Here is a 25,609-nt window from a genome sequence, read left to right as displayed (position 1 = left end):
TGTCCTATGATTACATTAGGGTTAAATAAGTGTATTGTTGAGCCAAGAATCTCCAGATAAATAAAATAATAAAAATAAACAAAAATGACAGCGGTTAGGAGAATTCTGCTGCTGCAAATTTCCGTTATGACAAATGTGAGAAGCACTATCATTAGTTGGGACGCTGGAGACTGCTGATGCTGGAATCTGGAACAACAAACCATCTGCCTCATGAACTCAACATTCTAAGCACTTTAACTGCCCCAATGACATTTTGGCATCAGCAATGCTGAGAAATAGGAAGGACATGAAAATGATCAGTAAATGTGACAAAATGAACATTATCAGTAAACTTAATCATTGGCAGTCGCAGGGTCAAACAGGCCCTTCAGCCTTAAGAGTCTCCTAATGTTCAGATACTGCTGCACCTTGCATCACGTATGTACGGGTAATGGCTACGTTTATAAGCTCATCCATGAAACCAATCGGCTCTTCACTCGGCAAGAATTTTGCTCTATCTTCAACTGAGAAGCAAGTGAAGCTGAATTTATCTCCCATATCTCATTAAGAGCTAAATATACTTTTGGTTTTTTTACAGATATACAAACAGCTACACGATCCATGAGTACAGTGGAGAACACCACGAATCAGGAAAACCATCAAGAAATGAGGTATACTGTTCTCAAAACTGTTTTACATGTGCGAGAAGTTTGATAGATTGTTGTATTTGTTTTCGAACACACAATACATATGAAGGGGTTGACTTTAAACAAGCCAAATGGCAAATGAGGCAATAACCAATGTTTTTATGCCAGCTTCAAACTGGAGTTCCTGAGGGAAATGTTCCACTTTAACCAGGGAGGGTTTCACAGCTTTTTTTATACCATGGACTCCTTCCATTAACCAAGGAGTCCATGGACTCCAAATTGGAAACCCCTGACTTAAACACTTTGCTGTATTTTATCATGCTCAGTTTATATTACATTTGTTATGCTTTTCATTGTGAAATAAGAACAACTTCCTCCAACTATCACCACTCAGAGAGTATTCCCTGAAGTTTTCACCATGACATCTCCATCACTAATATTATCCTACGGTGTGCAGTGAATTCTGTTTGCAAAGCAGTAACGCTCTCTAGGCTTGTTGTGACCTGCTCTGTTGAGGTACTGCTGGGAAAGCACTTACTTAATTAACGAGTCAGTTTAAGAGCCATGATATCATTTGTGAACAATACCTTGCAAGGTAGGACAGAGTCTCAACGTGGGTCAGTACATCTGCGGGAAACATCAGGTGTTAGAGTCAAATGGGTCCTTTAGCCCATTTGGTCTATGCCAGCCAAGATTCCCATTTAAGCAGGGGTCCAAGGCCAGGAGGTACCGTGAGGAGAGGAGATGAAGATAGATGTGCTTGGTTGACCACTTCGGGTGGTCCTGAGCTGCGAGTCGAGGAGTTCAGAGGGGAACAAGTGGTGGCCAGAAGACTTCAGTAATTGAGCTCCAATGGTTGTGCATGAAGTGGATTGGACTTTGATAAGTTTGGCACCTTTTCTTTGATGAGAACGAGCTGAGCGATTCTGAGGTGACCCAGGGGGTTACACCAGCCCAGTGGCCCATCCATACCAGATGTTGATGCAGCCAGTTAGAATGCTCTCCATGATACAACTGTAGACATTTACAGATGGGTAAAAAGTTGACAAATGTGGTTTAGCTAGAAATGTGAGTTGATGGAGGTTACATATTTATATATATGTAAAGAGAAAATAGATAGTATCAAGCAATTGATTGCTAAGGGCATCTGGCACAGATATGGAGAGGAGGCTTGACCTTAATCCGGTTCTATCGCAGGCAAGTCTGAGCGGCTGGGTGGTTTCTTTCTGCTCCTTTTCTCTTCTTATGCCTACTCTGTCAAATCATTTCATTATATCCAATTCTTCTTTGTGTCCACCGTTCAGGAGAAAGGAGACCAAGTCTGTTCATGGTATCCTAATATTCTGCACCCTTACATCTCATACTTTCTCTGAGGTCTCTGTGTTCCTTGCCCACCATGACTTCCAAATATCTACTCACAGCCCAAATATGACTTTCCTTTTTACTTGTATCCTTCTCCATTCTTGTTTTAAAATGCAATAGAACATTTTCACCATTATTCCTCTACCTTTGCTCTTCACACATGACCTGGTGGAATAACTTGATGCAATTTTGCAAAACCTCCCTTGTTACCTCTTGTGCTGTCACTGAGTCTTTTATCCATTCTGGAATTAATTTCCTTACTCCAATATTTACCAGTTTCCCTCAGTCCCTCAGCCCAACACTAATTCACCCAGCCTGATGAACTCCTTTGGCTCTGCTGTTTACCTTGTGCTACTCCACTAAGAATACATAGGAATGAGGAAGTAAATGTTTCAACCACAACGCTGTCTCATTTCCTCCCACTGATTCTATGTCTCTTCCACTTTGCTCAGTTATCTGATATGGAGTGTGGGGCGTTGGCTGCACATTGCTCTGCTGGGGATCTGGAGTATCTCAATCAATTGCTTCATGAGGGAAACTAAGGTAGGTTTTTGGAGATCAGTGAAATACTGATACAGCATGAAGAAGGCCCTCCCAGCCTTTCAAGCCACGACAACCCGGCAACCCCTGATTAACACTAACCTAACCACAAGACAAATTTCAATGCCCAATTAATCTACCTAGTGTGCTTTTGGACTGTGGGAGGAGACCGCAGAACGTGGACAAAGACTCCTGACAGCCAGCGCCGAAATTCAATTCCAAACTCCGGAACATCACAAGCTGTAATAGCTTCACATCAATGCCATGATGCTGCTGTGGCATTGATGTGAACGGTGCTGGAGTCCTTAACCCTGTTTCAGATGGAATTCTGCTGCAAGTGTCCAAAGGAAGTCAGGAAAAGTTTTTATAGCCAATCAGTCTGATAAACTCACCATTGCCTTTTGCAGAAACCTGAAGTATCGCCTACACAACTTGGCGCGTGAGGTGAAGAGAAGACTACCGGACTCCCTATAATGGAACTTTGAGATTAAATATTCATCATTCATCTTGCTCTGCACACATTTTTTAAACTGTTCTTCACGGATGCCTTCTGAGCTTAAGCCAAAGACTTAATGCAAAAGAGGTTAAAACCAACACAATGCCTAGCTCATAGAAGACATGAAATCTTAGCAATGACTCAGCTTTTGCCCATCTCCTATCCTCATAATTTGTGTATTTGCATATATTTGATTAATTTATTAGAATATTAGAACTATACAACCACAATTTTGTCAATAATGGTCAGCCAATTGCAGGAAACAAATAACTGGAATAAACACTGAAATGTTCAAAAGTAATCCTGCTGGGTAGTGCTGGTCAGAAAAGGCACTATAGTCAGGGTCAGTATAACCACCCAGAAAACATAGCAAGCTGTGACTCTTATCTCTAGAAAAGGCAAGGCTAAGACTGAACTCCATTAATACAAGGGCCGGACATGACTGAAAAGGTCAGGGTGTAGGGCCGGAGGTGAAGAATGAGTCGGTTCACCTCGCATCTCTGTGACATTTACTCTGCTCTTTGCTGAACCGAGGCTGTGACTTCGTCTCACTGTACGGACTCACTTCTCAAACGACAGTTCTGAATGCTCTCTGCTTAGTTTTATTGTTTGCATGAGTTTTTTGTTTACTGTGCATATTGAGTGTTTGATAGTCTTCAGTTTTCAATTGGTTCATTTGAATTTCTTTGATATGTGACTGCCTGTAAGGAAATGAATCTCAAGGTCATATAATTTATACCTACTTTGATTATAAATGTACTTTGAAACTTAGAATTGAGGGTCATTAAGGAAGTATGTCCCTTTAATTGGGACTGTGGAATTAACATAGCAGCCAAAACTAGTGGAGAGTATTGTCACTGAGGTTCCAATAACTGATTCATGAGTAAGATATTTATCCAACATATTAGATTCCACTTCAGGCACTCGTTACTGTATAGAATATTAATCCTCGATTGTAATACTTTTTTTGCTGTTACTAATTTGAAATTTGATCAATTAAAGTTTTTCTTGCATCATTGATGTTGTTGATATATGCCTCAATTAATCAGTTTTGTGAACATCATAATTAATTTGTGGATAACATCTGGCATGCAGACACTTGGATATTCCTGCTGCAATCCACTGACAGTAAATTTTGCAGGAAGAAACAATTAATCTTTCATAGCAATCAGCTTCCATCAGAAAAATAGAGATGAAATGTCATCATCCAGAAATTTCCTCTTATTTTTTTTCCTTTGAATTGAGATAATTTTAGGTTGTGCCCAAGGAGACAACTCAGATCCAATCATCCAATCTGCTGTGGACAACAGACAATAGAAACTATGAAAGTGGTACACATTGTAAGTGTTTCATCTTCTTTATAGCAGACAGTGATGAACACTGTGGGAAAAGGCAAGGAGAAGGGGAAACTCCTCCTAACACTCTGAACAGGTTCTGCATTAACTCTCTCTCGCAATGACATTCCCAGTGCCTCAGACAGCAGTAGGTGCATAGAAAGGGGAGAGAATCCCTCAGTCTTAACACTGTTATTTTTTTTATCATCATCTCACAATTTATTTTAACCCTTTCACTTAAGTTGCTATACGAAGTGCTTTTTTTTAATTCTTTTCAGCACACTCACCATTCAATGAGGGACTGAGCAAAGATCATCTCTATGTACTGCCCATTATGCCACTGGCATTTAGGGCAGCAATGAAGGTTTTCCATCTGGCAGCGTCTTCATCAATTCAGTAACTTGGTTTTCACTACTCTCAGTCATGCAAGTCCCAAGTAGAGACTCAGGAATACCATCACACATGGATATGGAAGGCTTCTTCATTGCTGTTTCTGTAACAGTTTTGATTTACCATTCAGGATTGCTGGTCCTGAGCTGGACCCTTGAACGTGAGGGACCAGTGGAGCACACTTAGTCTGGCCTCTACCCTATGACCTATGATCTGTAACCCTACCAAGAGCCAAAGCATAACTCACTGACTTCAGCCATCACAGCTCTCCGGGTCATTGAGGCACGCAAGCCTCCAAACCCTAGCAAACTTGTGATCCTCTTGGAGAAGTGATTGCATAGAAAGGGGTGTTTACCCTCAAACTATAAACTGTATTTTTTTATCATCACTTCACCATTTATTTTAATCCTCTCACTTAAGTTGCTATATGATTTTTTTAATCGCTCCATCATGCTCACAATTCTCTGAAAATAAAGTTATTCCATAATTGTAAAGAGAAAATTTCAATGTCTTAGTAAACATATTTCATCAGTTGCTTCAATCTGTTTTCACAATTGGGCTTCCGACTGCCTTCTTCCTCATTTATTTTCACCATAACACTCCTATTCAAAAGTTATTTTTTGCTAAGGACCAAAAGTTGAGTGGCAGACAAATTGCTGGTTTGATCTGTGTGAAGACAATGTGGGTTCCGATTCTTCTCATCGGTTTGCTGCCTGGTGAGTGAGCGCCCGAGCTAGACATTCGGATAATCAGAATTGGCTTGTGTCGCGTGCACCATTTGCACAGCAGAGATGGTTGAATATGTATAGATTGTAAAGGCAGAAAATACAGTTAATGATAAATGCTGGGGAATGGTCTTGCAATTTCTTTTCTTTCGATAGTAGTGTAACACACAAAGCCGCTGCAGTAAATCTGGCACTCAGTTGAGAATGAATCTGAAGGGCATTTAAAATCATGCATTATTTAATAATGTCACAATGCAATGTTAGTGTTCTGTGTGTAAGACAAAAGATTTTTAAAACAGTCCAATATTCTTGGAGCATGATCATAACAATAATTTCACACACTCTAAATTTCAACTCTCATTATTTAAAGTGCATCTGATGAAATGCTTTTTGAGACTTTCTCACTGACATTACTATCCCTCGGGCAGAGGACAGCTAATTTTTTATTTACATTTTCTTCACATTCTTACCTCTATTGACTCACATACGTATACTTCACCCACACACTTATTAAACCAGCCATCTTCTTGAAAAAGAATACATTTAAATGTCCAATTCATTCACTGGTGTGGTTTAGGGGCCAATGTGGAATTTATTGCCCTGAGCCACGTGTATCTGCCTAGGCCATTTTAGAGGGGCACTTCAAAGACAGTGGTGGGGCTTGTTGTGCATTTAATATTTCAGTAGTATGTTAGTAATATTGTAAATATACTGTTTAATTGACCATTCTTGTTTGATTAAATAACTTTTAGGGGTTATATTTTAAATAAGTGAATTACATACGTCATGGCGTGACCGTATGTTACGTGTGCCCCTCGCTTAAAGTAAAGGACAAACTAACACTCGCTTCTCTTAGGATTTTGTATTTTTTTTCAAATTAATTTTATGGTTTGCATTTACAAAACATAACCGGGCTGGAGCCGCATAAGGACCAGACCAAACCAAACAAAAATGGTGCATTTCCCCGTTTAATTTTTTGAGGTAATCTCAAATAAGATTGACAATGAGAGGCTGTGGATGTTGTGTATTTGGATTTCCAAAAGGCCTTTGATAAGGTGCTGCATAAGAGGTTACTTAATCAGATGAGGGGCCATGGAATTACAGGAAGGATATTGGAATGGGTGGAGCATTTGCTGATAGGCAGAAAGCAACAAGTGGGAATACAGGGAATTCTGGTTGATTGCCGGTCACTAGTGGTGTTCCGCAGGGGTCAGTGTTGGGCCTCTTCTTGTTACACCGTAGATCGATGATTTAGATTATGGATTATATGTTTTTGTGGCTAAGTTTGCGGATGACACCAAGATAGGTGGTGGAGCAGGAAGTGTTGAGGAAACAGAAAGGTTGCAGAGAGTCTTGGTCAGTTTAGGAGAGTGGGCAAAGAAATGGCAGATGAGATACAATGTTCAGAAATGTACAGTTGTACATTTTGGAAAAAGAAACAATCAGGCAGATTATTATTTAGATGGGGAGAAAATTCAAAAATCGGAAGTGCAAAGGGATTTGGGGGTCCTAGTGCAGGATACTCTAAAGGTTAACCACCAGGTTGGATCAGCAGTAGGGAAAGCAAATGCTATGTTGGCATTCATTTCAAGAGGAATTGTGAATAAGAGTAAGTAGGTGTTGATGAGGCTCTATGGGGCAGTGGTGAGACACCACTTGGAATACTGTCTGCAGTCTTAGAAAGAATGTGCTGATGTTGGAGAGAGTTCAGAGAAGATTCACGAGGATGATTCCTGGAATGCAGGGACTAACATATGAGGAGCGTTTGTCTGCTCTTGGATTGTATTCATTAGAGTATAGAAGAATAAGAGGGGATCTAATAGAAACATTTCAAATGTTGAAAGGGTTCGACAGAGTAGATGTGGAAAGGCTGTTTCCCTTGGTGAGTGAGTCCAGGACAAGAGGTCACAGTTTTAGAATTAGTGGGTACCCATTTAAAACAGAGATGAGGAGAATTTTTTTTAGCCACAGGGTCGTGGATTTCTCGAATTCGATGCCACATACAGCTGTAGAGGCCCAATCATTGAGGGTGTTTAAGGAGGAGATTGATAGGTATCTAATTAGTCAGGGTATCAAGGGATATGGGGAAGAAGCCAGAAATTGGAACTAGATGAGACAATAGTTCAGCTCATGGTGGAGTGGCAGAGGAGACTCAGTGGGCTAAATGGCCTACTTCTGCTCCTTTGTCTTGTGATCTGGTGATCTTGTGATCAAAGACTCTGGCATTGAGGAATTTAATGAGATATTGCTATATGAACTTTTACATTCCTTATATTTATTTATTTTGAGGTAGAGCACAGAACAGGCCTTTCCAATCAAACAATTTAACCCCCAATTTAACCCTAGCCTGATACAGGACAATTTACAATGACTAATTCACCTAATAACTGGTCAAGTTTTTTGGCCTCTGGGAGGAAACTAGTGCACTCGGAAAAAACACATATACACATACACCCATACAAGGGAGCTAGGGCTTTACTCTTTGGAGAGATGGGGGATGAGAAGAGACATGATAGAGGTGGACAAGATATTAAAAGGAATAGACAGAGTGGACAGCCAGTGCCTCTTCCCCAGGGCACCACTGCTCAGTACAAGAGGACGTGGCTTTATGGTAAGGGGATGGAAGTTCAAGGGGGATATTAGAGGAAGATTTTTCACTCAGAGAATGGTTGGTGCATGGAATGCACTGCCTGAGTCAGTGGTGGAGGCAGATAAGCTAGTGAAATTTAAGAGACTACTAGACAAATATATGGAGGAATTTAAGGTGGGGGGTTATATGGGAGGCAGGGTTTGCGGGTCAGCACAACATTGTGGGCTGAAGGGCCTGTAATATGCTGTAATATTCTATGTTCTATGTTCTATTAATCAAGTGGAGAACATAAATGCTCCCTACTTACGGCACTGGAATTGTACTTCAAACTCCAATGATCCAGACTGTAACAGGGCCATGCAAACCACTACACTACTGAGGTGCTCCAAGACTCTTGATATAATTGCTTGAATCTAAAATCCCATTCTCATTCCCAGAAGTACTTTGGATGTATTTATCCTTTCCAGGAATGGGAAACCTCTTGGTGCTGCATCCTTGTTCCATTAATGTAGTATCTGCTGTGAAACAAGGAACAGTAATCTGCCAGACTCACTCCACTCAAACCACAATGCTAATACTGACCTCCATGTGGCCCTGGCATTATCTTCCTTTGATGACCTTTTCAGTTATCCATCCTCAACTTCCAAAATCCTCTGCACATTGGCTGACTCCTCCCACCCTCCGTGCCCTTGACTGCATGAACTGCGTTCACCTTCCATTTGCAAATGCAGCTCCCGGAAAGGTTACAAGCCACAAGACCCCACAAGCTGGATTTCCTTTGGTTGTTACCATGGTGATGACCTGAACTGGAGAAGGAAGTCAACTTCAAGTTTTTTTCTCTGAGAAGGGATGATTTTGTAATTGAATTACATGCAGTGGAATCTTGTAGCTAACTAATTACTTGAAGCTCCACCTACTGCTCTAATATGGGGATGTGTAGGGCACCATTTGCACTGCACGATTAAGCAAACATTAATGCAATGGTGGAAAGATAACATGTATTTTGCTTCATATTGGACAAGGGGTGCATGTCAGGTAGGACACCAAGGCCCATCACCAATGAGACAGTACCAAGGGATGTTTGTGTGCATTTGAGCAGCCTATTAGGATCTGGGTTGAATGAAAGGCAGCACCTTCAACACTGCCACACTCCCTCAGTACTGCACCGGAAGATCAGCCCAGACTTTCTGCTCAGGTATCTGGAGGGAATGTAAACCCACAAAGTACATGGACTTAGAACAAAGACACACCTAACACAATAGCAATACCAAACAAGTCTTTGGGGCATATTATTGTGGATATGATAACAAGTTGCATTAATATTTTTTGTTCATAGCTCCCTTGCTGGAATATAATAGCTTGCTTCACTGTAGTGGGGATATTCTTCGTAGGTGCAATAGGAATTTCATTTTAAAATGGATTTGTTTCTGCAGAGAGCACTTGTGCCTTCTTCACCAGTCAATGAGAGGCAGGCACAAGGCACCACCAGCTGAGCTGCTGTCTCACAGCTCACATGGCCCATTTCCATCCTTGAGCTTCTCAGCCTTTCTCTGACTGCTTGGTTTTCCTCCATGTGCTTCAAACCCCCACCACATCCAAAACTATTCATATTGGTGAGTTAGTGGGCCACAGATGACAAGTGTATGATAGAGTGTCTGGTGGTGGGGCTGGGAGTCAGTAGGAATGTGGTAAGAACTATTGGTTAGAAAATTCCAGCAACTCTCCTTTCCTCTGAGGGAATATTTAGATTATAGATCAGCACTGGACCGTTCAGGCTCCTTGTCCCACAATGTTGTCCTGACTCCGAGATCGATCTAACACTCCCATCCCACCTAGCCCTCCATTTCCTTTCATCCATGTGCTTGTCACGTTTCTTGTTTGAGTTCGCAATGGCTGTTCCTGCCTCCTCAGATATCGAGGCACAAGAAACTGTGGATGTTGGATCCCGAGCAAAACATCAACTATGTGAAGAACACTGTGGGGAATAAGAAGCATGTGAGGAGGCTCAGGGATGTTTTCAATGAAGACCTTCAATCCGGACAGGAAGTGATGAGTTCAGAAACATGAAGAATGGAAGAGAAACCTGGGTTGACCTGAGTGAATGGTGAAGGAACACAGAGGTTTGAGTTACTCGAAACTGGATTATAACATACCGCCAGAGTAATGCTTATGGACCCTGTGCAACATTAAGGGAACGAGTCCTTGAAGACCAGAACCTGCAAAACCTCTCCTCCATCAAATACTCTTCCTTCCTACATTTGTAAAGAGCTCTCAGAGCCTGTTCGGGGAGCCAAAACACATTGGGTTCTGATGGTTTCAGAGCTCCTGAATCGGGTAATTCATTATTTGTTCAGAGTTCCTTGTGTTTCACTCGAGCATCTCGCTCGTAATGCAGTTTCATGGTGTTCCTCCTGAAGCTTGTTAAGTTTATTTTGATAGTCTCAGGGATTCCATGTATTATTTAAGTGCACGGCCAATTAGCACTAATCACAGGGTCCTAGATTTGAAAACGTTACATCTCGTGGTGTTGCTTGGACGAGCCACCAATGCCCTGTTGGAATCCTTATGAATAAACTCTAGTTGCCATCTCTACATCAGAGTCTGTCCATCCTCCACTCTCTGGTTCAAACATCACCAGCTCAGATCATTACCCGATTACAGAATGGAGCTGAATTATGGACCAGCTGAAAGGCCCTGGAACAATCCCTCCAAAGAACCTTGGAAAAGATTTTACAGATTAAAAACAGATGCACTAACACCAATGTAATGGAGGAGGACAAAATGAGCCGCATTTCCACCACAATAACCAATGGAAAATCTGATGCATCGGTCATGTCATTTGAATGCCTAAATCATGACTCCCCCCCCCAACTAAATCATTTATTCCAGATGATGGAGGTTCAACAAACTACTCCTGGTGGACAACAAAAAAAATTTCCAATATCATCATCAACAAGCCTGTCTTTGAATCAAATTATACATACAAGATATAATTTTTTTAATATTTCCTTTTTGAATTAAAATTTCTATTTCATTAGATTTCGGCAATAACATTGTTTGACCTAATTTTTCTCTTAAATAAGCCCTTAATTGAAAGTAACAAAATAAAGTGTTATTTGATATGTTATATTTATTCTTTAATTGATAAAATGACATTAATATACTTCCTTCAAAACAATTCCCTATATATCTAATCCCTTTTTGAATCCAATTATATAAACGTTGATTGTCCATTGTGAAAGGAATAAGTCTATTTTGAATTAAAGATCTCTTTGCTAATAAAGATTTTTTTGTCTCATCATCAACATTTATCTTATTCCATAAGTCAATCAAATGTTTTAATATAGGAGATTCTTTCTTTTCCCGTATCCATTTAGATTCCCATTTGTATATAAAATCTTCTGATACGTTTTCTCCTATTTTATCTAGATCTATTCTAATCCATGCAGGTTTATCTTTCTCGAAAAAAGATGCAATAAATCTAAGTTGATTTGCTTTGTAATAATTCTTAAAATTTGTATGTATAATTTGATTCAAAGACAGGCAATTAAACAAGGAGTCCATAAGTCAAGACAAAAATGGGAAAGTGATTTGAATATTAAAATTGAAGAAACAAATTGGTCAAGACTATGTCTTGATAGTATGACAAATACAATAAATGTTCGGTTAAGATTAGTGCAGTATAATTTTCTACATCAATTATATATTACACCACAAAAAATAAAAAAATTAAATCCAAATTTATCGGATCAGTGTTTCCGATGTAACCAGGAAACTGGTACTTTTTTACATTCGACATGGTCTTGCTCTAAAATTCAACCTTTTTGGACAAATTTAAGACTTTTACTGGAACAAATTACAGGAACACAATTTCCTCATAATCCAATATTACTTTTACTAGGTGATATTGAAGGGATAAAACCGAAACTCAAACTAAATAAATATCAGAAAGAATTTATAAAAATTGCACTGGCAATAGCCAAAAAAGCTATTGCAGTTACTTGGAAATCAGATACATATTTAAGTATAGACTCTTGGAAGAAAGAAATCTATGGCTGTATTCCATTAGAAAAAATTACTTATAATTTAAGAGATAAATATGAAACATTTCTGAAAATTTGAAGCCCTTATTTACAAAAGACAGGATTAAATATATAGATGCTCTGAAGATGAAACAATTGGTTATTTGGGGAAAGAAATAAATATACATATTAAAGTTATTACGAATTCCATGGAACATGTGGAGATCTTCCAACAACCAGGCATTCTTTCTTTCTTTTTTTTTCTTTCTTTCTCTTTTTTTTTCTATAGGGCTGTTAGGGGGGAGGGGTTAAGGGAAGGGGGTAAGGGTTATATACATTTTTTTTTCATACTTTACTTTGTAACTACTTAAAAATGCAATAAAAAAAGTTTTCAAAAAAAAACAAGCGTGAGGTATTGCACTTTGGAAGAACAAACCAAGGTAGAACATACAAGGTAATGGTAGGACACTGAGGAATGCAGTAGAACAGAGGGATCTGGGAACACATAATATCCTAAAAGTGGCGTCACAGGTGGATAGCATTGGAAAGAGAGCTTTTGGAACATTGGCCTTTATAAATCAAAGTATTGAGTATAAGAGTTGGAATGTAATGGTGAGGTTGTATAAGACACTGGTGAGGCCGAGTTTGGAGTATTGTGTGCAGTTTTGGTCACCTAATTACAGGGAGGATATTAATACGGTTGAAAGAGTGCAGAGAAGGTTTACAAGGATGTTACTGGGACTTGAGAAACTGAGTTACAGAGAAAGGTTGAATAGGTTAGGATTTTATTTCCTGGAGCGTAGAAGAATGTGGGGAAATTTCATAGAGGTATATAAAAATATGATAGGTATAGATAGAGTGAATGCAAACAGGTTTTTCCACCGAGGCTAGGGGAGAAAAAAACCAGAGGACATGGATTAACGGTGAAGGGGGAAATGTTTAAAGGGAACATTAGTGGGGGGATTCTTCACACAGAGAGAGGTGGGAGTGTGGAATGAGCTGCCGCATGAAGTGGTAAATGCGGGCTCACTTTTAACATTTAAGAAAAACTCAGACAGGTACATGGATGAGAGGGGTATGGAGGGATAAAGTCCAGGTACAGGTCATCGGGACTAGGCAGAAAAATGGTTCGGCACAGCCAAGAAGTGTCTGTAACGTTCTATAGTTCTATGGTTTTATCAGAATGAAGAAATTCAACATTACTTCATAAAGCTGGGAAGACATTGTGCTCAATAGATGTACCTGGAAGAAATCTGTTCAAGAGGGAGATGCGCTACATGAGAGCAACCTCCAGTGTGTGGCAGAGAACAAGCTGCAGCTGCAAACGGGGAGCATGGACGGCCAAAGGAACCAACCACGAACCAGAGACACCACTTTCTTGTGTCTACACTGCACGAGGATGTGTGGATCCTGGACCGGACTTTGCAGCCGCCTGAGGACCAATAGACAACCAATTAGGAGAACATCATGCTGGAATAGAGTGATCATACAGCAAGCTACTCAAACAGAATATGATACCCCTGCTATCATCCCTCTAGGGACAATATCTCCTACATATGTCATGAAATCTGCTGTCTTTGCAATACATAGAAAATGAAAAGAGGTGAATCACAGTAAACTTATATATAAAGTTAAATTAAATTAGTGCAGAAATAGAAACAAGAAGTAGTGTGGTAGTGTTCTTGGGTTCAATGTCCATTCGGAAATCAGATGGCAGAGCTCAATGAGCTGATGTATCTCACTCCTGTATGCCCTCTCATCACCATCTGAAATTCTGCCAACAATAATTGTCTGATCAGCAAGTTTATAGATGGCACCTGAACTGTGCCTAGCCACACAGTTACATGGGTGTAGAGACAGTAGACAGAGACAGGGCTAAGCACATATCTCTGAGGTGCTTCAGTGTGGATTGGCCACGAGGTGGAGATGTTATTTCCAATCCGCACAGATTGAGGTCTTCCAGTTAGGAACTTGAGGATACAGTTGCAGAGGGAGGTACAGAGGCCAATGTTCTGGAGCTTTTCAATCAGAACTGTAGAAATGATTGCGTTAAACACGGAGCTGTAGTCAATCAACAGCATCCTGACATACGTATTTGTATTGTCCAGGTGATCCAAATATCATCCATGCCACTACCCTGGCAAGGCCCAGCAGGATTTCGTATATTTCAGTCTCATCATCTGATATTCTTCAATGGTCTGGAGTAGATGGTTATAGTTAGGCGCTAAAACATAGTCGTCATTCTCTGAATCATAGTCACACTCTCTCTGTTATGTGATATGCAAACCAGGATGCAAGACAGGGCATCTGATAACGAGAGCCAGCTCATTCCCATGCAGAAAGCTCCTTCTCTGCACACTCCCAATGAATCCAGATGAACGACAGAAACTGATACAGTTTGACACCAGTGGCATCAGAGTTCTTGATACTCAGCCTTGAAAGCAGCAACTTTGGACTGCCGTAGGGACTCCAGCTCTGGATTTTGCCTCTGTCACCTCTCCTGTCAGTAGAAACAGTTCCACTGGGCTTAATCGCAAAGCCATATGTGAAGGCCAGGAGTTGTACTGGATTGTTAGTCTATTTGAGACACACACCACTGAGACACACAGCACTTAATCGGTGATATGACCTATTCTCCACAGCCCCCCTCTCCTAGCTATAACGACCTTAAGGAACCAAAGGAGACATGACTTGTTCACATTACAGGTGTGACCCATACAGGGTCTTCAATTGTGTCAGAATGAAAACCCACATTTGTTTCTGCAATTTCAATGATTTCTCCCTCAGTTTCAGGTGCATTGTGGGCGAAGAGAAATGTAACAGGACTCGTAGGAAGAGCGATCACAATCGATTGTCACTATGAAGCAAAGTACCTTTCACATGCAAAGTATTGGTGCCGTGGATGGACTGACCATTGTACAGTTTTAGTGGAAACAAATGATCAACACAGACAGAGGGGACGAGTGTCAATCACAGATAACCCGGAACAGCGAATATTTACTGTTACTATGGAGAATCTTCAATCTGCAGATACAGGATGGTACGGCTGTGGAGTTACAGACAGAAGTCTCGAGATGAAATTTTATGTTTATCTACAAGTATTTGAATGTAGGTTTCATAATGATTGATTTTGTGCTTTCAAAGTTATTTGTTTGCATTAAGTTCTTCTTTTCCATCAAATCTGAAAATGCCTCCCTCAGTTTCAGGTGCATTGTGGGCAGAAGAAAATGTAAGAGGAGATGTCGGAAGAGCGATCACAATCGATTGTTACTATAAGGAAAACTACCGCTCACACACAAAGTATTGGTGCCGTGGATGGACTGATCAATGTACAGTTTTAGTGGAAACAAATGGGCAACACGGACGGAGTGGACGAGTGTCAATCACAGATAACCCGGAACAGGGAATATTTACTGTTTCTATGGAGGATCTTCACTCTGAAGATACAGGATGGTACGGCTGTGGAATTACAACACGTCATGATCCGATATTTAATGTACATCTACAAGTGTCTAATGGTAGGTTTCCAGTGGATAACTTTGTGCTCCAATTAAACTTTATGTTTTCTCTGGGAGGGGTCAGGACAGCAAGGATATCCTGAAGCTCTGCAGTAGTCCTGTGGGGAGTGGGCTGGGGTCAAGAAAACCCATTCCTGTTGCTCTCATCCCATGCAGCGTCTGACCCTCTGACAGGACACCGGAGGCTCAGCACATTTTCCTGCCTCTGAACCGTGTGAAATGTCACCCTGTCAGATGTTTACATTCAGACTGAAACTAATAATCCAGCAATAACAGATCAGTGAGATACAAGTATTACTCATGGTCGATATGCCTCAAAGATACCAAGTCCCATTGCACCTCCAATATTGAGTTATCTCACCATTCAGAAGAGATGTTTATTCCTTCTACCAAAATGGCTGATCATGTAGTTCTCTCACAATATTCCATCTGACAATCCTTATCTGTCCTCCCAATCTGATTAAGTCCTGCCACAGACTGCATACTGCCACAGCACTTATCTGTCCCTCCAACTATCTGTGTACCATCTGCAAACCTGGTCACAAAGCCATCAACTCGGTCAACTAACTTGTCTCCATGTAATGTGAAAAGAAGCAGTCACAATACCCACACCACTCGTCACCAGCACCCAGTGTCCTGTGAGTCTGTCCAGGGAACCTTTCTCATTCAGTACACGTGGTATGAAAACATCCCACTGTCCATTCAAAGCTGTCAGACACAAATAATCTGAATCTACATAATCAGTCCTTCAAGCATCATCACCGTTAATGTTTTTGCACAGCTTCAAATAATCGTGGAGCAAGTTCCAGTGAAATGATCCTTACGATTGACACCAACTGAGCAAGGATCTTATTTATGTGACAGATGTCAAAATCCAACAGTTTTGCTTCCAGGTGGCTGCTACCATTGTCCTTGGAGCAGATGGTCATGAGCGTCTGTCTATTTTGTCCAGGTAGTAGTCTCCTGCCGGTGCTGATGAGAGAGACTGTTTAGTTGCTTGGTGGATAATATATTGGACTGTTCTTTTGGGTTCCTGTTTGTGTTGGAGCAGCGATTTTCCCCCATCTCAGATTGTGGTAAATGTTTGGAATGAGAATGGTTGTCACTCTCTGGAATGTGTGGCCTCTTGACACCTTTTTATAACCACAGTATTGCTTTGTTGTGTGAATTTACATTGCTGGTTTCTGCTTAAGATCTTTCATTCCGTCTGAGACAATACCAATGTCCAGTTTCTCTCAATTAGGATGCATTGAAAGCAGGCATTGAATCTCATGGAAAATGGATTCAAAACATTGTCTATATTTACAAAGTTCAAAGTAAAATTTATTATCAGAGTACATACATGTCACCACATACAACCCTGAGATTCTTTCTCTGCAGGCATACTTAGCAAATCTATAACACAGTAACTATAAAGAAGATTGGCAAACTGTAAACCTCAGAAACTGTAAACAGTGAACAAACCATGCAAATGCTGATATAAATAAATAGCAAGAAATAATGAGCATGAAGTAACAAGATAAACAAGTCCTTAAACAAATGCAGCTATCCCCTTTTGTTCAAGAGCCAGATGGTTGAGGTGTAATAACTGCTCTTCAACCTGATGTTATCAGTCCTGGGACTCTTGTCCCTTCTACCTGATGGCAGCAGTGAGAAGAGTTCTGGGCTGGGTGTTGAGAATCTTTAATGATTAAGTCTGGAGACTGCAGATGCTGGAATTTGGAGCAATAAAATATCTGCCAGATGAACTCAGCCTGTCGAGCAGATCTGTGGGAGGAAAGAAACGGTCGACTTTTCAGGTTAAAACCCTGCATCAGGACTTGAAAAGCTGGAATGTCCCTAGTTTTTACATAGAATTAAACACAATTTGTTTTCTCAGCATTCCAGGCCCCTTAACAGCCCCGACGACATTTCAGCATCACCAGTGCTGAGAAATAGGAAGGAAATGAAAATTATCAGTAAATACGAAGAAATGGAAATTATCAGTAAACTTAATCATTTGCAGTCAAAGAGTCAAACAGGCCCTTCAACCTTGAGAATGACCTTATGTTCAAGTACTCCTGCACCCAGCATCACATATGTACAAGTACTATCTTATTTATATATAACCATATAACAATCACAGCACGGACACACTCAACGATTACATAATAATATTAATAATATTAACTTATTTTTAGATCACTTTTCATATAGACGATGTTGTTCAAAGTGCTTTACAATGGGATAAAGTGCAAATACGAAATTAAAAATCAAAAAGATGTTACTTAAAAGCAAATTTAAATAAATAGGTTCTGAGCTGATGTTTTAAAGTGTCAACTAATTCTGGATCCCTGATAACTTTACCTATTGAGTTCCACAGTTTAGGAGTGTAGTTCAAAAGAGATGTCCTACCCCTTAGATTGTTTAAATTTAAGAAACTTGTACATTGTATTTTATACAATTGCTTTTTCATTTATATTTATTATGTTTATTATGCTCATTGTGGTTTTTTTTTTACTTTGCATCAGACCCGGAGTAAAAATTATTTCGTTCCCCTTTGCACTTGTGTACTGAAGAATGACAAACAATCTTGAATCTTGAATGCGGCCAACATCTCTCATTTGCTGCACTTACACTGAGGAACTATCCCTATGTCTGCGAAACCGATCAGCTTTTTACTAGGGGCAAGAATTTTGCTCTATCTTCAATTGTAAAGCAAGTGAAGCTGAATTTAACTCCCATATCTCAGTAAGAGTTGAATTTACTTTTGTGTCTTTTACAGCTGAACAAACAACTACACAATCCTCGGGTACAGTGGAGAAATCCGAGAATGAGGAAGACCATCATGGAAAAAGGTATACTGTTCCTAAAACCGTTTTACATGTGAGAGATATTTGATAGGTTTTTTGAATTTGGTTTCTACATATGAAGGGGTTGACTTTAACCAAACTAACTGATGGGTGAGACAACAACCAATGTTCTTATGCAAGCTTCAAGCTCAAGTTCCAGAGGGACTCCCCACCAGTTTTATGCCTTGGACCCCTACCATTAACCGACGGGCCTATAGACCTCAGGGTTGGGAACTCCTACCTTAAACACTTTGTGGTATTTTAAACATATAACATTATTTTGAAAGGCAGCTCAGCAAAATGAAATGGCACTAGGTTTATATTTATTATGCTTTTCATTGTGAAATAAGAACAACTTCCTCCAACTATCACCACTCAGAGAGTATTCCCTGAAGTTTTCACCATGACATCTCCATCACTAATATTATGCTACGGTGTGCGGTGAATTGTGTTTGCCAAGCAGTAATGCTCTCTAGGCTTGTTGTGACCTGCTCTGTTGTGGGACTGATTGGAAAGCTCTTTATCAAATTACAGAGTCAAGGCAAGGATCTTGATATCAATTGTGAACAACACTTTGAGGGTGGGGAAGGTCTCAACATGGGTCATTACAACTGCAGGAAACATCTAGTCTTTAGTCAAAAGGGCCCTTCAGCCCATCTGATCTACGCCAGCCAAGATTTAAGCTAGTTGCATGTGCTCGTGTTTAGCACATATCCCTCTAAATCTTTGCTATTATCAAGTCATACTGTCATAGAGAAGTACAGCGCAGAATTAAGCCCATTTAGTCCTCACTGAACCCATCTGAACTGCCTACTCTCTTCAACCTGCAGCAGGACCATTGCCCTACATATCCCTACTATCCATGTGCTTGTTCTAACGTCGTAAGTTTTGAAATGGAGCTTGCATGCACCTTTAAAAAGTTGTTAACATACCCGTCACAACCACCTCTTCTGGCAGCTCATTCCCTGCACTGGCCACCCACTGGATCGAAATCTTGTTCCTTAGGTTTCCATTCAATCTCTTCCCTGTCAGCTTGATCTTATGCCCTCCAGTTCATGATTCCCTAACCCTGGGGATAAAGACTGCATTAATGCTATTGACCCTATTTGGAGGAGTCTAAACACCTGCAGTCAATGTTTTAATTACATCTCCTTCCACGCTACCATCAAATTTATGGACAGCCCATGAAGCCAGAATAAGAATCAGAATCAGGTTTAATATCACTGGTTTATGTCATGAAATTTGTTGTTTTGCAACAGCGGTACGCTGCAATACATAATAATACAAAACCTATAAATTACAATAAAATATACATATATATATAAAATAAATTAGTACAAAAGGACAGAGCAGAAAAGATAGTGAACCATGAATATTACAGATGCTGGAAATTGAAGCAACACACACAAAATGCTGGTGGAGCGCAGCAGGCCAGGCAGCAACTATCGGAAGAAGCAGCAAGAATAGATGCTGCCTGGCCTGCTGTGTTACACATGAATATTACCTTATTATTTGCCTTTAGCACTATTTATTTTAATAGTCATCTTTAGGGTGGCACGACAGCATAGTGGTTAGCACAGGAGATGTGGGTTCAATTCCCACTACTGCTTGTAAGGGCTTTGTACGTTCTCCCCATGACTGCATGGGTTTCCTTGGGATGCTCCAGTGTCCTCCCTCAGTCCCAAAGTCATATCAGCTGGTAGGGTAATTGGTCATTGTAAATTGTCCCATGATTAGACCAGGATTAAATTGGGAGAATTGCAGGGTGGCGAGTCTCGAATCGCCGGAAGAACCCTTCTGTACTGTATCTCAATAAGTAAAAGTAAATAAATAAATTATGTATTACACTGAACTGCTGCCACAAAACAACACACTTTGTGACATAAGAACATAAGAAATAGGAGCAGGAGTAGGCCATCCGGCCCATCGAGCCTGCCCCGCCATTCAATAAGATCATGGCTGATCTGACCATAAACTCAGCTCCATCTACCTGCCTTTTCCCCATAACCCTTAATTCCCTTAGTTTGTAAAAACCTGTCTAACTGTTTCTTAAATATATTTAGTGAAGAAGCCTCAGCTGCTTCCCTGAGCAGAGTTCCACAGATTCACCACTCTCTTGGAAAAACAGTTTCTCCTCATCTCCATCCTAAATCTTCTCCCCTGAATCTTGAGGCAATGTCCCCTAGTTCTAGTATCACCTACCAATGGAAACAACTTTCCTACTTCTTATCTTATCTATCCCTTACAAAATTTTGTATGTTTCTATAAGATCCCCTCTCATTCTTCTGAATTCCAAAGAATACAGTCCCAGGCAACTCAAGCTCTCCTCATAGGTTAACCCCTTCATCACTGGAAACAAGCTGGTGAACCTCCTCTGCACTGCCTCTAAAGCCAGGATATCCTTCCTCAAGTATGGAGACCAGAACTGCACACAGTACTCCAGGTGCAGCCTCACCAGTACCCTGTACAGTTGCAGCATGACCTCCCTGATCTTGAATTCAATCCTGCTAGCAATGAAGGCCAACATTCTGTTTGCCTTCTTAGTAACCTGTTGTACCTGCAAGCCAACTTTTTGCGATTCATAAACAAGCACTCCCAAGTTCCTCTGCACAACAGCATGCTGCAATCTTTCACCATTTAAATAATAATGCTCTTCTATTATTCCTTCCAAAGTGGATGATCTTGCATTTATTAACATTATATTCCACCTGCTAGACCTTGGCCCACTCATTTAACCTATTTATATCCCTCTGCAGACGCTCCCATCCTCTGTACAACTTGCTTTTCCACTCAGTTTAGTGTCATCAGCAAATTTTGCTACGCTAACTCAGTCCCCACTTCCAAATCATCAAATTAAATAGTAAACAGCTGCAGGCCCAGCACCGACCCCTGTAGCACCCCACTCACCACCAGCAAGATCATGACCAGGATTGTCCTGGGCAAATTTTTCTACAGAAGTGATTTGCCATTGCCTTCTTCTGGGCAGTGTCTTTACAAGGTGTGTGACCACAGCCGCTATCAATACTCTTCAGAGATATTCTGCCCGGCGTCAGTAGTCACAGGATTTGTGATATGAACCAGCTTCTCATACAGCCATCCAGCACCTCCTCCCATGGCTTCAGGTGACCCTGATCAGGGGGCTAAGCAGGTGTTACACCTTGCCCAAGGGTGACCTGCAGTCTGGTGGAGGGAAATAGCACCCTACACCTCCTTTGGTAGAGATCTATCTCCGCCTCACCACCTGCCCAATAACCTAGGCAACATTTATCCTGTAACCAGCATCACTATCGCTGGTCACGATCACATTGTTGTCTGTGGGATCTTGGAACATAGAACAGAGCAGCACAGCACAAGAACAGGCCCTTCTACCCACAATATTGTGATGAACTAGTTAAACTAGTAAGTAAGCACCTAACTAGACCAATCCTTTCTTCCTACCCAATGTTCATATCTCTCCGTTCTCTGCACATTCTTATGCCTATCTAAGTGGCACTTGCTATGCACGCTGCATATTGACTGTTGCATTTCCCACACTACACATTGTCTAAACTTGAAAAAGGATCTAGTGTTTTCCCGGCGTATATGACAAATAAGCTCTTCTCAGGCTTCAAGCCAGGGTACAGGTATCGACCATAACCAACATTTCAATGATAAGCTCTTCATTTACTGCGTTGTAAACCTACGAAAGCTGCAAATGGAGATTTGCAAGCACCAGATGTGCATTTCTCCTTCTTGCAGACTTGTACAAATTTTTGGCAAGGGTTTTTAGCCAGGGCTAACTCTTTTCTCTTCTCCGCATCATAGAAACATTTTCAAAGTCGTGCTCACTGTCGCTGTGGTTCTCTTCCTGGTGTTTTTCATATGTCTGATTTGCTATTTAAAGAATAAATACAAACGTGAGTACAACACTTATAACTTTCTGAGGTAATTTCATGGTACGTGGAATAATTGGCTGGAGAATATTCAGAGATTATAGCAACACAAAATGCTGAAGGAACTCAGTGGATCAGGCAGCATCTATGGAGGGGAAATGGACAGTAAGAATTTCAGGTCAAGACACTTCATCAGGACTGAAAGATAGAAGGAAGAGAGCCAGCAGAAAAAAGGTGGAGGAATGGGTGGAGAAGAAGCTAAAAAGCAATAGGTGTATCGAGATGATGAGGGTGCTAGGCTGGTGGGGACAGGGATAAGTGGAATTAGCAGCAAACTGTAACTGGTTCTTATCAGCAAAGATCCAGAATTGAAATGTTCTTATCCAGGTGAAAAAAAGCAGCGAAAAATAATGGAAGTTATTACTATAACAAGGTGACAGCTATTATTCCCCTGCGTATTACAAGTGGCAAACTCCATATTGGATCTGGCATGGCAAAACTATATGACACCCTAGTGATTGGGTGGAATAAGATGAGATGAGACTTGCCCATTCACCTGCTGAAATGGGTTTTGGGGAATTAGCCGTTGTATTTGAAACAGCAAGCTGAACCTCTCATTTATTCTCCATTCAGCTGTGCTAATAGTAAATGGCAAGTCATATCCACTTTAAGAGAATTACATAGGAAGTCAGATGATAATGGGAAGCCTTGATACAGGGTCTCAACCCAAAACGTCAGCCCACTGAGTTCATGCAGCAGATTGGTGTTGCAGCAATAATAAATACTGGAATGTTTAATGTGCACTGGAACAGTGCAGAGATCTTTGCTGGACTGTTTCTCATAATAAAATTTAATTCTGTTCTGCTTATGGATAGAGTTTCTGCTTAAAACCAAGACAATTCTCTCCATAGTAACATGGGAGGAAACGTTTTAATGGGTAACCTTTAATAACGAATGCGTATTCATCCAATTCTTGATCAGATTTATTAAGGATGTCACACAATGAGATTATACTTATTCAATCATGAATTTGCTGAGAATACTTAAAGATTAATTTTTTTTTAATTGTTCAAAGGATTTCCTTGTTTCACAACTCTCAAGAAGTTAGTTTCTGATGAGAACATTAAATGTCTGGTGATCTGAACATAAAGTACTTTGGAACTGGAATCTAGAAGCTAAACCGGGCAGCATGATGTAAAATCCACAAATTACTCTCCATTTATCCTGTGCCATAGCTTTTAAAAGTAAACTATTGCTGAGGTAGTTTTTAGACAAAGAGATTGTGTTTACCACACCACAATTATTTACTTGATGCATTACTCAACAATTGACTTCTAAGAAGAACGCAGCTTCCTACAGAACAGAAACCACTTCTGAATTGTAACCAGACTCAGGTTTAATGGCACTGGCATACATCATGAAATTTATTGTTTTGCTGCAGTAATAGTAAAGTAAACTATAAATTACAATAAGAAATGTGAATGTAAAAAAAATAAATTAAATGAGTAGTGCAAAAAGAGACCAAAAAATAGGAGGCATACCTAAAGCAGGCACAAACTAAATTTGATCTTAATCTTGTCAAGGTCACCACATAAACATTGCAGTTATCTGTGCATGACCACACTGCAAATTACTAACAAATGTTCCTCTTATTTTTGTAAGTTACTTCATATCTTTGCTGTTTGACCAATTTAATGATGAAAAATATATAAAGTGTTACTTTATGACACAAAGACTAAAAGACAATGTAAAGTGCACAGAACCAGGGTAAAGTTCTTTGAAAGCTGCACACCAGATTGGGAAATTGATTGAAGATGTGTTAGGACTTTAGGGTCCATCCCACAGTCAGTCATTCGAAGCAGTCAGTGGGCTTCTGGTTTATAAACATTCTCACCTTGTTGTGTTACTTGTGTGGTAATTCACCACATCTCTGTTTAGTTATTCTGAGTATTTAAGCTGTGTGAACTGTGTTGTCTTTTGCTCACTCTTTGAGCCAACACTTTAGATAGTGTGTTAGTTTTGTAATCCAATGCCATTTTCCTTGAGTGTTTTTTGGCAAAGCACACAAAATGCTGGAGGAACTTGATAGGTCAGGCAGCATCTATTGAAAAGAGTAAACAGATGATGTTTTGGGCTGAGACCCTTCATCAGGACTGGAAAGAAAGATGAGGTGAGAGTAAGAAGGTGGGGGAGGAGAGGAAGCAGTAAATGATGGTATGTGCTTGGGGGAGTGGAGGGGAAGGGATGAATGAAAAAGCTGGGAAGTTGATTGGTGGGAGATAAAGGGCTGGAGAAGGGGGAATCTGATAGGAGAGGACAGTAGGCAATGGAAGAAAGAGAAGGGGGAAGAGCAGCAGAGGGTGGTGATGGACAAGTAAGGAGATAAGGTGAGAGAGGGAATGGTGAAGGAGAGGGGGAGGCAATTACTCAAAGTTTGGGAAATGTATGTCCATACCACCAAGTTTGAGGATGCCCAGATGGAATATAAGGTGTTGCTCCTCCAACAAGAGTGTGGCCACATTGCAGTAGTAGAGGAGGCCATGGACTGACATGTCAGAATAGGAATGGGAAGTGGAATTAAAATGTGTGGCCACTGGGAGATCCTGCTTTTTCTGGTGGATGGAGCGTAAGTGCTCATCAAGACAATCCCCCAGTCTATGTCGGGTCTCTCTGATATACAGGAGGCTACTCCTAGAGCACCTGATACAATAGATGACCCCAAAAGACTCTCTGGTGTAGTGTTGCCTTACCTGGAAGGACTATTTGGGGCCCTGAATGGTAGTAAGGAAGGAGTTGTAGGGATGAGCATAGCATGTGCTCTGCTTGCAAAGTTAAGAAGTACCAGGAGAGACATCAGTGGGGAAGGAACAACAGACAAGGGAGTCACATAGGGAGTGATCAGAAAAGTGGGGGAGAAGGAAAGGTGTGCTAGGTAGTGGGATCCTTTTGGAGATGCCGGAAGTTACAAAGAATTATTTGCTGGATACAGAGGCTAGTAAAGTACCTGCCTGAATATTCATTTTGGCCTCATGCATGATCTCTGCACTTGGGTTCATTTCTCATTCAGTCCTTTGTGAACAGTGGTAGAGTGCTAGACTGCCATGCTAGAGACCTGGGTTCAAGGCCTGACAGAAGGTCACCTGTACATTGATACAGCGTTCCACAGAAATGAAGTTAGATAGAAACCTTATAAAATATGGAATAAAAGGCAAACTGCATGAGTAACTCAATGGGTCAAACAGCTTCTGTGGGAGTTGGGGTGGAGGTGCAGAAATTTATACTGTTTCAGATCAGGATTTTTTT

At 40.6% G+C, this 25,609-nt stretch overlaps 1 protein-coding gene across 1 annotated transcript; it reads left to right on the top strand.

Annotated features, from left to right (window-relative positions):
- Positions 1 to 5,399: 5,399 nt before the first annotated feature.
- On the top strand, positions 5,400 to 18,483 carry LOC132380886 (CMRF35-like molecule 5). Its single transcript, XM_059949803.1, has 4 exons — positions 5,400 to 5,464; positions 14,873 to 15,193; positions 15,286 to 15,603; positions 18,368 to 18,483. Exons 1-4 carry the CDS (start codon positions 5,428 to 5,430, stop codon positions 18,481 to 18,483), a joined length of 792 nt encoding a protein of 263 aa, XP_059805786.1. The 5' UTR covers positions 5,400 to 5,427.
- Positions 18,484 to 25,609: the final 7,126 nt, after the last annotated feature.

Source organism: Hypanus sabinus, chromosome 25, assembly GCF_030144855.1.
Source record: "Hypanus sabinus isolate sHypSab1 chromosome 25, sHypSab1.hap1, whole genome shotgun sequence".
In the NCBI taxonomy this organism is placed as follows: Eukaryota; Metazoa; Chordata; class Chondrichthyes; order Myliobatiformes; family Dasyatidae; genus Hypanus; species Hypanus sabinus.
Note: the sequence above shows the minus strand (reverse complement) of the source record. Positions and strands in the feature narration are given on the sequence as shown.

What these genes read in the sequence shown, in the direction of transcription:
- LOC132380886 (XM_059949803.1), top strand. Translation starts at nt 5,428, where the DNA reads ATGTGGGTTCCGATTCTTCTCATCGGTTTGCTGCCTG. An exon ending in TCTCATCGGTTTGCTGCCTG is followed by an intron (nt 5,465 to 14,872) that starts GTGAGTGAGCGC and finishes TTTCTCCCTCAG; the next exon opens with TTTCAGGTGCATTGTGGGCG. An exon ending in TTATCTACAAGTATTTGAAT is followed by an intron (nt 15,194 to 15,285) that starts GTAGGTTTCATA and finishes TGCCTCCCTCAG; the next exon opens with TTTCAGGTGCATTGTGGGCA.